General features: G+C 38.0%; 1 protein-coding gene across 2 annotated transcripts in view; it reads right to left on the reverse strand.

The window, feature by feature from the left end:
* Window positions 1–1943: 1943 nt before the first annotated feature.
* The window catches only part of RPS6KA3 (ribosomal protein S6 kinase A3), a 111377-nt gene continuing 98148 nt past the window's right edge, over window positions 1944–15172 (reverse strand). For both annotated transcript variants that reach the window (XM_080831229.1, XM_080831228.1), the window contains exons 19-22: window positions 12214–12290; window positions 11570–11687; window positions 5023–5163; window positions 1944–4384 (exon numbers count right to left, since the gene is read on the reverse strand). In XM_080831229.1, the coding sequence (XP_080687355.1) occupies window positions 4262–4384; window positions 5023–5163; window positions 11570–11687; window positions 12214–12290 (459 nt within the window). In that variant the 3' untranslated portion in view covers window positions 1944–4261. The remainder of the gene's footprint in view (window positions 4385–5022; window positions 5164–11569; window positions 11688–12213; window positions 12291–15172) is intronic.

A 15172-nucleotide genomic window follows, 5' to 3' on the forward strand; every position in this document is an offset into this window, starting at 1 on the left:
ATGCACTTCAAGGTTATATGGCAAAATAATGAGAAAAGTGCCTTAAGAGGTAGGAAGTAGACTCTCATCCCAACCCTTGCTATGCCCTGTATGAACAGTTAAAAGACTAAAATCAAAGTGGTAAATGTGAGACTGATAGTAATACAAGGCTTAAGAAAATTAACTTGACTTCATTACTAGAACTGAGAACACTCAAGTCACACTGGAACCAGTTACAAGTCACTTGACCACACAAAATACAGCAGTGTCAGAAGTACATAAAGCACACTGTAGATACAAATTCTTCTTGGCCATCCATATTTAGGTATTATCATTCTGTAGATTCTTCACTAGAAAAAGTGGTTAAGCGTGGCTCTGTAGAATACCACAGTCCCAAGAAAGCAAATTTCATTCCTTCTTTAATTGGTCTCCACCAATGGTCACTTGGGGAAACCAGCAAAATGTAAGCAATCTGGAGGTGAAAAGAGGACTATTTTCACTAATTGAAATATAAATAATGAGTTAAGTCAACTTATCTGTGAATTAAATAAAACTCAATGTATACATCTAGCGTGAGTCACATGGAGCTGGACCTTTCAGAGGGACAAAACTCTAGGACTAGATTGGAACCTCTTGGTTTAAGCACCAAGGGTCAATCATGGAACCCATCGTATTTCTTAAGCACAGAAAACAGACCTTTTCTAACTCTTTATATTCCTGAGATACCTGTCCTAATGCCTTCACGAAATTCATAAATCCTTAATACCACCATGAGAATTTTATCTATAAAATATGGTAAAGAAAGCTGAGTATTTTTCAGTCATTTATAAAGGCCGGGAAGTGGAGACTATCAAAGCCATGTTGAGATATGTATTGCTGACTTCCATGGTGATTAAGTACATCTGTACAAAGGCTCCCAAATCTTCGATGTTTTTCTGCTCTCATCCCAGGCTGGGCCCACCCCAGTCCCTTTCCAACCCAATCCATTCTCTTACTCATGAAGCCTTTGTACCCCTCTCCCTCTTCAAATCTTTCCTGGGCTGAGGGTGCAGGGCACAGCAAACAGGCCAGCCCCACCTCTCATAATGTCCCCACTTCTTAAAATTAGGTGGGAAATGGTTGATCCAAACCCATACTTTGCAGCCTACCACATGTGAAATGTGAGTCTCTACTGCGTACACACCACACCCCCTCCAGACCCTAAGTGACTTTTCCCCACACATCAGCCTTACAGCATCTTGATTCCGTGCCTTGTCAAAATCATTACATTTTTGGACTCTTGGGGTTGTTTGTGAATAAATGAATCTGTATGAAATCTGTTAAAGTTAAAGGTCTACTGTACTTAGGAAAAAAGACATCTCTATAAATTAGAAGGAGCTGAAATGACTTACATAAAAAATTAAAAGGACAAAAACTTACCTTAACATCATCACTTGAAAGGGAAGATACAAAACACGTGGTAGCGTAATCCATATTTTTCAGCATATGCTTGGAAAAGTTAAATGCAATCTACCATTCTAGATATTATTTTGGATTATAGGCTAAGAGGAAGTTTGTAAAAGTGGCCTGATGGTTTAGTTCCTTCTTTCACACTGAAATAATCTTTAAGACTAAATTAAAACCTTCTGGGAGAAGCCCTGGTAACTAGGAGAACTAACTGGTTAAGGGCTCAGAGGAACTGGACTCAGTAATTAATGGAAAAGTAAACCCAGGGCAAGCATTACATTTAGAGCTGTCTGCTGTAAATCAAAGGCAATAGGAACACCAGGACCACAGATGAAATAAATCAAGCTCAAGAACTGCATTTTAGGCAAAAGTCTTCAGTTTTGTGAACATATGACTTGCTTTTCTCCAATAAAACTGGCAGTTGAAGTAGGCAAGAAGGCATTATCTTTGAAAGCAATAAACTTGCCATTCATCTACCAGTGGAGTAATGTCCCAAGAAACACTTTTTTTTTTTTTTTAACAACTCTGCTCCTGGTTGGGTGATAATATGAAGGGAAGGTAGCATGGTGTTAATGAGGGGAAAAAAACTGAGTAAGAAGTTAAGGATTCTAGTCTTTGTTTTGGGTCTTAGTTACTTTATATGCAATATGACAATGTTGAACTAGATAATTTATAAGGATTTACACATTTACTTCTGGTTCTAAGACTACGACGGACAACACACCTAAGCAATTATGGAATAGCATCGGTGTCCATAATTTGAAAATGTCTTTTTTTTTTTTTTGCCTAGAGTTACACTAATATTTTAAAAGCGACAAGAATTTGGGATGGGTGTGGTTTGAAACACTGAATAGAGAGAGAGAGAAAGAAAGAAAAAAAATTTCTTTCTGGGCAATGGGAAACAGTTTTTGATAGTTAGCATTTATATACTCAAGAATTTAAAAAAAAATTTCTCCATCTAGATATTCTGAATCCCTCTTACTGTACATTTTTTAAATTTAGAAGATAAACTTACATTTGATTTCTATGCAATAATCATTTTGTGTCACTTAAGCAAAATGAATGTTACAGATTTTCCCTTTCTCTTTAGCTGCATAGAGGAAAACTTAAAGTAATAGTAAGTGGCTTCTAAGACATTTAACTAAACTACACTTTCTTGGCTTTGTACTCTCAAAGAAAGATTTAAAGCTTTGGGCAGGTAAAAAGACTTCCGATGTAAATGGCTTAGTAAATGGCTAAGATATCTGTTGGGCATTCTTGATGAGGTTAAGTTAAATCACTTTTCCTTGTTCATGTTTTTCATATTACATATTGATGTAGCTAGGTAGCTTAACCAAAATACAGGTAATAATGGATACAAAAGTTTCTTTAATCAAATAGAATTGTGGAAACTACCCAAATTAGATGTAGATAACGAATACTGTAATCTAAGCAGACCCAGTGACCACTATGAAAGCTGATCATTTCTGAAATTAAAGGAAGCATTATATGGCTGTAAGTCATCAGAAGGAATTCAGAAAACACTCAATGGTGAACATTCACTTAGCCTACTTGAGCTATAATTTCAGGTGAGAACAAATACTGTTTGATCAAGAATATTTTATTCCCTCGAATAAGAAAGTTTAAATCCAATTTCATAGAGAGGCTGGTGGCCTTTATTACATTCAAATTAGTGTTTAATATAGAGCATCGTAATGGGATAGAACTCATTATGATTTACCTTTTTTCCAAAAAGCATACTTTTCTTGCAGGTACACAAGAACAGGTATCCTGTTATTCATATGCTAAATTCTGCAATTTGATCTATTTAAACATGAAAGATCTAATGGGACTTGAATGATCTGTTGTTAAATTTTCCTTCGTCAATCTCTTCACCAGAACTCTTAAAGGCCTTTGATGTATATTGGCAAAATCCCAAATTATATGCCAAATACTAAATATGGATACTATTCAAGATCAAAAGTGCAAGAACTACCTCCTTAATTAAGGAAAAAAGAACCCTAAGGAGTTGCAACGTATATGGACTAACTTCATAGGTGTACTCTTGATGTCATGCCACACACACGTGATAACTTTCTCTACCATAACAGCTCTCTAGGTTAGTCTGACAAAGCACCTGACTTTAAGAAACAAACAAATGAACGAACCAGTGAAACAGACATGGGGAAAGATATGTACATTTTGGAAGTATTACATTCAACAGCTGTTCCACAATCTGGCCATTTTTAGGGCTGTCCAACAATACTGTTAATCCAGGTGAACTATTTAACCAGATTTAATAGTCAATTGATTAATAATAATAGATTCCAAGTTAAACAAAGCATGTATACATTAAAGAAAGCAGTACAGAAATGTACTGTATATGAACTGTTTACAAAAACATACAAAATGTTGGATGGCACAAGGGATACAGTGCTAATAGAAACGGATTGTTTAAGCTAAGTGCTTAACATAAACTGTCCATCCCTATAACTAACAAAGAATATTTCAGGGACATGAAATATTTCCTATAAAAATAATGCTATATGGTGTAGAGTACTTTATTCAGTGTATTTTTAGGTGGTATTCGTATGTTCATTATTCTTGTTGATTCAGTGAATATGTCTTCATCATGTTTCCATTTTCATTTCATCCGAAGCTCCAGGAAAATCTAACTTGCTAACAATCATTTAAAGCGAGAAGAGACGGAAGCAGGAGCAGCAGGAGGAGCAGCAGCATTATGGGTACCAGCTGGGACAGTGTGTGCTTGCAGGTGTCTCTCAGATATGTGCTACCTGTCGCCAGAACTTGTGCTATCAGCTTACACCATGGTACCAAATATCTCACTGAGGTCACTTCACAGGGCTGTGGAGGTGATTTTTTTAATACCTCTCCGCTGAGCAAGAGTAGAGCGGCCTACTGGTTCCAAAACTGGCGACTGATTACGGTTTAAAGCAGAATATGTAGCTGCCATAGCACCCTGAAAATAGGAAAGAGAGGTCACAACACAAATGACAATGGGTAGTCACAAGTACATAGAATATGAAATACAGATATCTCCACCTCGATAATTTCTTCATATGAAAATTTATATAGATTTAATTGGGCGTATAATGAAAATAACCATACTGGTCAAACCCTCTGATTTAACTAAAATTAAAGAGGCAAATATAGGAGGCTGAACTTACGGATGAGAAAGGACAGGGATGGGCTTATAACAAGCTGCCCTCACTTTACTCAGGACTATTCAACTTTTGTTTCTTTGCAATTCTTTAATACCAGAGGCAGCAAAACATGCTCTTTTGGAACTTGTTTTGCCACTGCTGACAACCTCAAAGAATTTGCTCTGGGTTTTGCACAAGAAAGAAAAGTATAAACAAAAGTTAGGAAATCCATTAAGCCTATATGACTGATAAACTCAGAAGTCATTCTTAAACTGGTTTTATTATATTTTGGCATGCTTTGACTTTCTCTTTTCCAAACCGCTCGTTGTAAGAGAATCTCACTTTAGAAATGGATGCAGGCTGAGCAAAAGGGAAACGTGCTGTGGGCATGGACGGGGGGCTCACAGTTTCCTGGAAGACATGCAGAAAGCAGTGCCTGAATGGGGCAGCTCACCTTGACTAGATGGGGTGCATCCTGTCTGTTTAGTTGGTACTGTGGCAGTTGGTCCCAGTGGACGATCCAAGGATGTCTGAGCACAAGGGCAGCAGTCAGTCTCTGATGAGGATCCACATGAAGCATCTTTGACACCAGGTCCTGTAATGGGAAGAACAGCAGTAATAAAACAAGTTTAAACTTTTGTTTTTCTATAGCACTTGATACTGGTCAGCATTCTTCTTTAGCTTCTATGACACTATTTTTTCCTGGTATCAAACCTTGGGGTTCAAAGCAATTTGGTCAATTTTTTGTTTTTTGTTTTTTTTTAAGATTTACTTTAAAGAAAGCGACCAGAGAGGGTGCCTGGGTGGCTCAGTGGGTTAAGCCTCTGCCTTCGGCTCAGCTCATGATCTCAGGGTCCTGGGATTGAGTCCCACATCGGGCTCTCTGCTCAGCAGGGGGCCTGCTTTCGTCTCTCTCTCTCTCTCTCTCTCTGCCTACTTGTGATCTCTCTCTCTTTGTCAAATAAATAAATAAATAAATAAATAAATCTATCTTTATAAAAAAAAGAAAGCGACAGAGAGAGAACAGAAGTGAACATGACCAGGGCAAGGGACAGTGGGAGAGGGAGAGGGAGAGACTCTCAAGCAGACTCCCCAACATGGGGCTCGATCCCATGACTCTGAGATCATGACCTGAGGTGAAATCAAGAGTTGGATGCTTAACTGACTGAGCCACCTCGGTGCCCCCAACATGGCAATTTCTTTAAAAAAAAAAAAAAAAGGCAAAAAACCCAAGTCTCTGTTTTCTCCTCCCTGAGTAACAGTAATTTTGGTACACTACAAAGAGTAAATTTACCACATTTATGTATCTTTAAGTACTTTGGCTCTTTTATTCACTGAGATATTCTGACTTTTCTATACTTTTATAGTTTTATTTCTAAGTAATTTTCAGCTGAAGACTTTTTTGTGCTGCTGGTAATAACGAAAAGCAGAACATAACTGTCCAATAATAGGAATTTAATTGGAGAGCTCCAAATGCCCCCTCCAAAAGATTAGTTATTTTTTTTAAGTAGGCTCCACACCCAACGTGGGGTTTGAACTCACAACCCCAAGATCAAGAGTCACATGCTCTACCAACTGAGCCAGCCAGGTGCCTCAGATTAGAGTCATTTTTATTTTCCCCACTTCATGGGCATTGCACAGGCATTATTTTTTAAAAAATCAAGAAATACAAAGAAGCAAAAGAACAAGAAGAACTCCCAGAATACCATTCTTCCAGAGAAAATGCCTTCTATCTATCCAAATGCTTTCCTATGCATGGAATACAGATCCATATAATTGCTAGATAGTTTTATACTCTCCAAAATAAGAAGAATTGTGACTTAAAAGAGCCATCTACTAGTTTAATTTTTCATTCAAAATATATCTATTTGAGTATCTATTAAAGGCCAAGTATTCTGCTAGACATTGGATATTCAGAAGTGAACAAGACAGAAATGAACTCTGACCTCATGAAGCTTTCGGCCCAGTGAGGGAGAAACAAAGAATCAATTACAAAGCAAACAGTAAGTCTTTGATGGGATGAATAAAGACGTATAGCTAGAGGAGCACAAAGAGACACCTGACCTGAACAGGATGGGGTGGCTTAGAAGTGACTTCTTTAGAGGAATGTGAGACCTGAAGGATGAGCTGTAGATAGATTACAGAGAAGGGGAGGAGGAAACAGCAATTCAGGGAGCTAAGGCGGAGTGTGATTAGAGGAAAGCCGTCAGGGATGAGAACGTGTCACAATTAAGGAACTGAAAGGAGTGCAGTGAGGCTGTAATAAAAACAAGCAGAACATGGCAGCAGATAAATGGGAAGGTGAGAAGGGACTAGACCATGAAGGCCCCTATAAATCTGGCCTTTGTCTGAAGGTAAGAAATTATTTAAAGCAAGGGAATGACAAGGTCAGGTTTGTACTTTAGAGAGCTTACCCTCACTAAGTGTGGAGGAAAATGGATTTGAGGGTGCAAGCCTGAAGACTCCAATTTGAGACTGGCAAGAGATGATGGCTTTAGGGCAGTATAAGAGACAGAGAAATATGGATGGTCTGAGCAACTTAAGAGAAAGAAGCAACAGAACCTGGTAGCTGACTGGTACTGGGAACTGAAGAGATGTTATTCCAAGTACTCCTTTGCTATTATTTAGTTTCTTATTTTTAGTTTTCATTAACAGCAAAGAACAGGAATAAGCTACTGAACAGAATTAGAAATAAAAAGTGAAACAATTAGGAACTCCCCTTCCAAATTCTTAAAGTGAGAAACTATGCTTCAAGTACATAAAAAGTTACAAAACTGCCCAGGGGCACAACAAAACTCTCTTCCTTCCATAAATCTCATCACTCTGTTCAGATAAGCTCATTCATATTCATGGCTTTAGCTACTACAGATGGTAACTCCTAATTCCACTGTCCACCCAAAACTTCTCTCCTAAGATCTGCATCCATATAGCCAGTTGCCTAATGGACATACATCTCTTAATTATACACCACAGTCGCATTTTAAATTTTTTTTTAAAGATTTTATTTATTTATTTGTCAGAGAGAGAGAGAGAGAGAGAGCGAGCAAGCACAGGCAGACAGAGTGGCAGAGGGAGAAGCAGGCTCCCTGCGGAGCAAGGAGCCCGATGCGGGACTCGATCCCAGGACGCTGGGATCATGACCTGAGCCGAAGGCAGCCGCTTAACCAACTGAGCCACCCAGGCGTCCCGCATTTCAAATTCTTAATGTCCAAATCTGTAATTATCATGCCTCTCAAAATTACTTTTGTATCCCACATCTTGGTGAAAGAATACCACTACAACTCATTTGCCTATGGTGGATATGTGCACTTCATGCTTACTATCTGCTTCCCCCTTGCTTCTTTTTTTCTTTAAAGATTTTGAGACACACACACACACACACACACACACACACACACACACACAATCTCAAGCAGACTCCATGCTCAGCATGGAGCCCAGTGTGTGGCTTGATCTGACCACCCCGAGATCATGACCCAAGCTGAAACCAAGAGTCAGACGCTTAATCAACTGTGCCACTCAGGTGCCCCTCCCCTGCTTCTTATGTCCATTTAACCACTGAGTCTATTTTGCCCCCTAAATTTTCTTTAATTTAGCTCAAATCCTGCTACTACTGCTCTAGTTTAGGTCTTCATCATTTGTGACCTGAAATACTGTAAAACCTTTTAAGTAAAACCCTTAATATTAGGTCAGTGAGGACTGAATGAAATAATATAGGTATTAAGTGTTAGCATAGACCTTGGCACATAAGTGCCCAGTGAATTGTAGTGATGGTCCTGTTCTTCTCAAAGCCACATATGAAACATATGGCCCATATGACTAATGGTCATTCACATGTGCACCTTGCTCTTGAGGGAACACATCAGACTGATAGAACCCTCACTTCCAACTTTGTGTGTATTCACTGTACCATATAATGCTTATCTCAAGTCTTAACTGGACAAATTTGCAGAAGTTATCAGTAATAACGTGATATTTATAAGAAAGGCTGTGAGTTAGATCCAATTTTTTGTACTCTATTTTTTATCTCATCCACACCTTTCTCTTTCATTCAAAAAACCATACTGGAATCAAGTCAATGAGAGCCAAATTACTGAAATTAAAGCAAGTCAAGGTTATCTCTATAATTTATTTAAAAAGGAGGCAATGGGTAAGCTCTGATACTTTATACAGTGACATTATTTAATATGTCTCACAACTGATCATGACAATTTCTGGCAGACTCCAGAGATAAGAATTACTGCTCTATAGAACAAAGTTGAAAAAGGAAACTCTGATCATTACAACGCTTAATACTTTTCAGCAGTTCTCCAATACCTATAGAATAAACCTGAAATCCTGAGCATAGTCTGCAAAGCCATTTATTTATTTATTTTTTTAAATTTTATTTTTTATTTTTTTATTTATTTGAAAGACAGAGATCACAAGTAGGCAGAGAGGCAGGCAGAGACAGAGAGAGGAGGAAGCAGGCTCTCTGCAAGAGCACCCGATGCAGGGCTTGATCCCAGGACCCCGAGATCATCATGACCCGAGCCGAAGGCAGAGGCTTTAACCCGCTGAGCCACCCAGGCGCCCCTGCAAAGCTTTTTATAATCTGGGTTCATCAGCTACCTTCTCACGTGTACCCCGTGCTAGTCACAACAAACTGTGCACAGCAACCTGGAAGCATTCTGCCATTTTCAGGCTGGCCTGACCACAAATAGCATGTGCTGCTCCCTCAGCCTGGGATGGAATACATCCTTCTGCTCCCTAAAGCTGCCAGGAAAATCCCTTCACTGCTTCTGGAAAGCTTTCTTGGAAATCTTTCTGACTGAGCACCATCTGTAAACTTCTTTAACACAAAAAAGATGTACCACTGTAACAGCACACGTGACACTGTGCTGTATACTTCTGGCCATCTCCCAACTAGACCATGAGCTTCCTGAGATCAGGAATTCTATCTCAGTCACATCTTTGATCCCTGGACCTTCACACTGTAAGCATGCTGTAAGTGTTGAACACATGGATTAAAAAGAAATCCCAGAAAAAAAGTGAATCATCTGGTTTAAGAAATAATTGTTAAAAAAAGGGAAAGGCTAACACTTCATTTTAAATCAGTTATAAAGCCAAGTATCATCTATGCAGACATTAAATTAGTTAACAGAGGCTTCATCTTTATGCCAAAAGAATCGACCTACATTTTTGACGTACCCTATTTACTTATGTGATCATCTCAACTCAGGCTTCCACCTCTAAGAGAAATCAGCAAGCACATTTACCAGTATGTATCTTCTTTATCTCCTCTATGTTTTTCTTATTCGAAAGTGGAAAACTGCTCTTCTTTTTCTTTCTAATTTTTAAAATTTTCACTCTTGATTTTAAAAGAGCATTTTCTATGAATAAAGTAAAACTAGAGCAGAGTTGGAAAGCAAGTCTGCCAGAGTATGGCAGATCTTCCAGTGAGAAAGGCTTTTCAAATGGATTTCAAGCAGACACTCTAAAACCATACTACTGTTTATTGTGAAAAAGATGAGACCCTTTTCTATATAATATGAACCAAAAATAGAACATGGTGCAGTTATTCTAGGGAATAAGGGCTTTGGGACCAACTGCTTAGTTCAAAGCATCCACATGCTCCCAGTATGTAACTATGGACAAATTCACACAAAAATTCTAGCCTTGGTTTTCTTCTGTGAAATGGGGATACTACCACCTATTTTACAGGGTTTGGAAGAGGATTAAATGGGATGATTTAGGTGAGGTGCAGTGTGAGGCACAAAAAAGCCACACAAATCATGAAGATTACCACCATTATCATCATTCTTCTTCTTCTTCTTCTTTTTTAAAAATTTATTTATTTGTTAGAGTGAGAGAGAGAGAGCACAGTCAGGCAGAGTGGCAGGCAGAGGCAGAGGGAGAAGCAGGCTCCCCATGGAGCAAGAAGCCCCATGCAGGACTCAATCCCAGGATACTGGGATCATGACCTGAGCTGAAGGCAGCAGCTCAACCAACTGATCCACCTGGGCATCCCATCATTCTTCTTCATATTACTATTATTTTGGTTAACAGGTTTACATTTTTTTATTCCAAATTTTTATTTAAATTCTAGTTCATAACATACAGTATAATATTGGTTTCAGGAGTAGAATTCAGCGATTCATTACTTACATATAATACCCAGTGCTCACTACAACAAGTGTACTCCTTAATACCCACCACCCATCTAGCCCATCCCCCACCCATCCCTCCATCAACCCTGAGTTTGTTCTCTATCATTAAGAGTCTCTTATATTGTGGAAAGAGCTGAGATGCCCTTCAACAGATGAATGGATAAAGAAGATGTGGTCCACATATACAGTGGAGTTATTACTCAGCCATCAGAAAGGATGAAAAATCAACTTTTCCATCAATATGGATGGAACTGGTGGAGATCATGCTAAGCGAAATAAGTCAGGCAGAGAAAGTCAATCATCATATGGTTTCACTTATTTGTGGAACATAAGGAATAGCATGGAGGACATTAGGAGAAGGAAGGGAAAAATGAAGGGGGGAAATCAGAGGGGGAGATGAAGCATGAGAGACTATGGACTCCAGGAAAGAAACTGAGGGTTTCAGAGTGAAGGGGGATCAGGGATGGGTCAGCCTGGTGGTGGGTACTAAGGAGGGCACGTATTAATGGAGGACTGGGTGTTATATGCAAACAATGAATCATGAAAAACTACATAAAAAACTAATGATGTACTGTATGGTAACTAACATAACAACAACAAAAAAGAATCTCTTATATCACCATTATTACTCATGCTTGTCAGTAAGTAGTTTTAGATGTGTAGATAATAAAGCCAAACCAATACATTCTGGGAAACAAAATAATAGGTCCATTTTTGAGTTCAAGTTATTTGGTAACATCACTTCAAAATAATATTTTATAAACAAAAGTTTGTAACTGATTATTATTTTTTCTCACCAGGGATTATGAGAAATTATTTTCTAAGAAGCTTATAATAGGAAGCCATACTTACCTTTGCTGTGTCTGAAACAGAATTCCAGTAACCACCACTGAGTGAGAATTTTCCGCTGCCTATCCGTGCTAATATTTCCTCTGGTGTATCGTCAGGGCCATTTGCAAATGGAGTGTAACTAATTTATAATGAAATTAAAATGTTAATGAATAAAATTTCTTTTTTGGTTGGTAATCTTCACATTTATTTGCAGTGTTCAAGAGTACTCCAGTTAATTTAATTAATGTAATATTTTATTAAAATTTCCTAAAGTGAAAAATATCAACACCATAAAGCACCAGGTCAAGGTATAAGCTATGAAATATTAATTAGACTTAATGTATGATAATATAAATATTTTAAGGTATGACACATTAGAATAGACTATTTTAAAAAAGTGTATGTTTATAACATAAGAGTACAAAAGAGGTATGGAAAAAATCAAGTTAAGACCTTAAGACATTAACAAATGGTACATTAAAGAAAGCCAGTAATGATACAGTTATAAATGTGGTACATATACATATATAGAGAGAGATATACACACACAGGATTATTAGATAACATGAGAAAACATGGAAAGAAAGATATTACAACAGAGAGATTAAAAAAATAGAACAAAATATTGATGAATAAATGTTGATTACAACATATGGTCCACTTACCCAGTAAGCATTGTATAGAGGAGGACACCAAGACTCCATATATCACAAGCAGCATCATAGCCTTGTCGTTTTAAAACCTAGAAAAAGCAAAAATTAGCATTAACACACTACTGTTTAGAGAACTGAATAGGCTGTGAACTGTATTATTTTCTAAATCAATGTATTTAAGAAAAACCTCAACAGAACATGATTAACAAGCAAGGTAATGTATTAATACTATTCTACAACTAATAATTCATTCATATATATATATGAATATATATTTACACATATATATATTTGATTTTGGTATTTGAATTAGCATTTGTTGAGTGATGCTATGGCATATAGAGGACTATAAAATAAAAGGAAATTAAGTTTCTTTTTCTCCCCACTGCTTCCCTCTAAGTTTCTTCTTTAAATGAATTTATATTCATTTTTGTATGAGGCTGCAGGAGTGGTTACATAAAACATTACTTTTAGGAATATATATAAAAGTACTAATAATATAATGCAAAATTATACTTTTACATATAAAAAATATGATTCACTCAAGCATTTAGTAATCACCAACTATTATCCAGCATGAAGAGTGATAAACACAAAACACTCTTGTTTCCTCAAGAAAATTAGAATACAGGAGGGGAAATAAACATACATATAGTTAATAATTCAACATGTTAAGTATTATAACAAAATTATGCCTAAAGTGTTATAGGTATAAAGATGAGGAAACCATTCATTCATTTTTGTTTTTAAAGATTTATTTATTTATTTATTTATTTTAGAATGAGAGGGAGAGCAAGAGCAAGAATGGGGGGTGGGTGGGGAGGGCGAAAGAATCTCAAGCAGACTGCCCGCTGAACATGGAGCCTGACGTGGGACTTGATCCTATGATCTTGAGAAAATGACCTGAAATGAAGTCAACAGTCAGACGCTTAACCGACTGAGCTGCCTAGGTGTCCCCAAACAATTCATTTTTGATATGGGGAGAGAAGGAAGACTACAGGGCAGCCTGCTGGTACTGGGCCTATAAGCAAGAATTCAGGAAGTAAAGGGAGGAGGTGGAGGAGAGCAGGGGACACTCAAAGGGCAGAGGCAAGAGAGCAGAGCATGCTTAAAGACAGGCAAGGATTCAGTGTAGCCAGATGTCCAGGTAGGGGATACCAGAGAGAACGAAGAAGGGCTTTTACAAATATCTTAAGGATTTAAAATGTTTTTCCTGTAGGCAATCTGTGGTCACTGAAACATTAAACAGGGAAATAAAACAGGTAGACGTGTATGCCAAAAGAGTAACTCCAGGTATAGAGGAAATGCTGGCAAGAAGATAGACTGGAAACAAGGTCGTCTGATAGGATGCAATTTGTAGCAAACTAAGTGAAAGGCTATGAGGAACTACACTAAGGCAGGACATGGAAAGGAAAAGACGTCATGATAAAACAGGAAGGACTTAGTAGAGATGGGATGTATGGGTAAGGGAAAAGGGGTCTAAACTATTCAGGAATCAGAATGGAAAGGGTTTGGTGACTGACAGGATGTAGAGAAATGATGGAGAAGGAGCATTTCAGGAGGACTTCCAAGTTTTAATTTGAATGATTAAGTGGTGAATCTCAGACAAAGAGTTAAAAGGTCAAGTCCAGGGAGGGTTTTATCATAGAAGATTTCCTGAAGAATATGAATTTAGAGGCTCTGAAGCAAAAAAGGTCTTGAAGCAAAAAAATTTGAAACAAAAAACATTAGGTTTTGAGGCAAAAAAACATTCCAACATGCCAAGGCGAAACAGCTACATGGTGATTTCCAGAAGCAGATTGCTTGTCTGAAGCAAGAAGCCCTCTTGAGGAATAATGAGATGGCTAGATGAAGTGACCATGCTGGGACATCAATATGTGTCAGAAGCTGTGGATATATGGACAAAGAAGCAAAAAGTCTGTCCCTCATTAGTTCTAGTCCCACCAGGAGAACAGGTGCAAGTAGTCTTTTAAAAAGTATTATTTTATATCTCAGAAGTAACAAGATTACAAAAAGTTTGGAAAATAGAGGGGGAAATGCAGCTCTACAATCCAATGATATCCTGACCTTACCAACTGTTACTGTTGTTTGGTGAAGTATCTAATGGTAAAAGCATAGACTTTGCAGCCATGTTGCCTGGGCTCAAATCTCAATCTGACCTCAAATGACATAACCTCTCACTGTGCACCTGATTTCTTGTAAAATTCAAGTAAAAGGTCTCATTTCACATAAGAGAAAAAATTATTATATGTAAATGCTATTTGTGAGGATGAAATCAGCTAATACATGTGACTGGCACATAAGCCGTATAATAGGGTTAACTATTATTTTTTATTACATAGTTCAGTCACATTTTTTTAAAAAATTTTATTTATTTATTTGACATAGAGAGAGAGAGACAGTGAGAGGGAATACAAGCAGGGGGAAGTGGGAGAGGGAGAAGCAGGCTTCCCGCTGAGCAGGGAGCCCGATGTGGGACTCCATCCAAGGACCGTGGGATCATGACCCAGACAGAAGGCAGACGCTTAAGGACTGAGCCACCCAGGTAGCACCACAATTACATTTTTTTTAACACGGTGATAATAAACATGCATGAAATCTTGAGGGCAAAGCAGTGGACTTTAGATTTGCTACAATGGGGAACCAAAATTTCTTAGGAAAAGAAGCGACTTGATCAAAGCAGTGCTTGAAGACTTCAGTAACTCTACAGCTCTTCTGTGGAATGATCACAGAAGGAGAGAGGGAGCAGGGTGCACCTAGGCTGTGGCAGTCATTTGGGCTGTGGTGAAAGAAGCGGGGCTAGGATGGCAGTTCTGTGAAAGGAAGAACCTCGAACTGGTTTTAGGGGATAACAGAGATGGTACCTAGTTATGTAGCTAAAGACAAGAAGAGACCATGATGTTTTAGCCTCAGAAATACAAGAAGATGGTAATAAAACCAGGAAATTAGAAGAATATTAGGAAAGGATGAG

This window comes from Martes martes, assembly GCF_963455335.1.
Source record: "Martes martes genome assembly, chromosome: X".
Lineage (NCBI taxonomy): Eukaryota > Metazoa > Chordata > Mammalia > Carnivora > Mustelidae > Martes > Martes martes.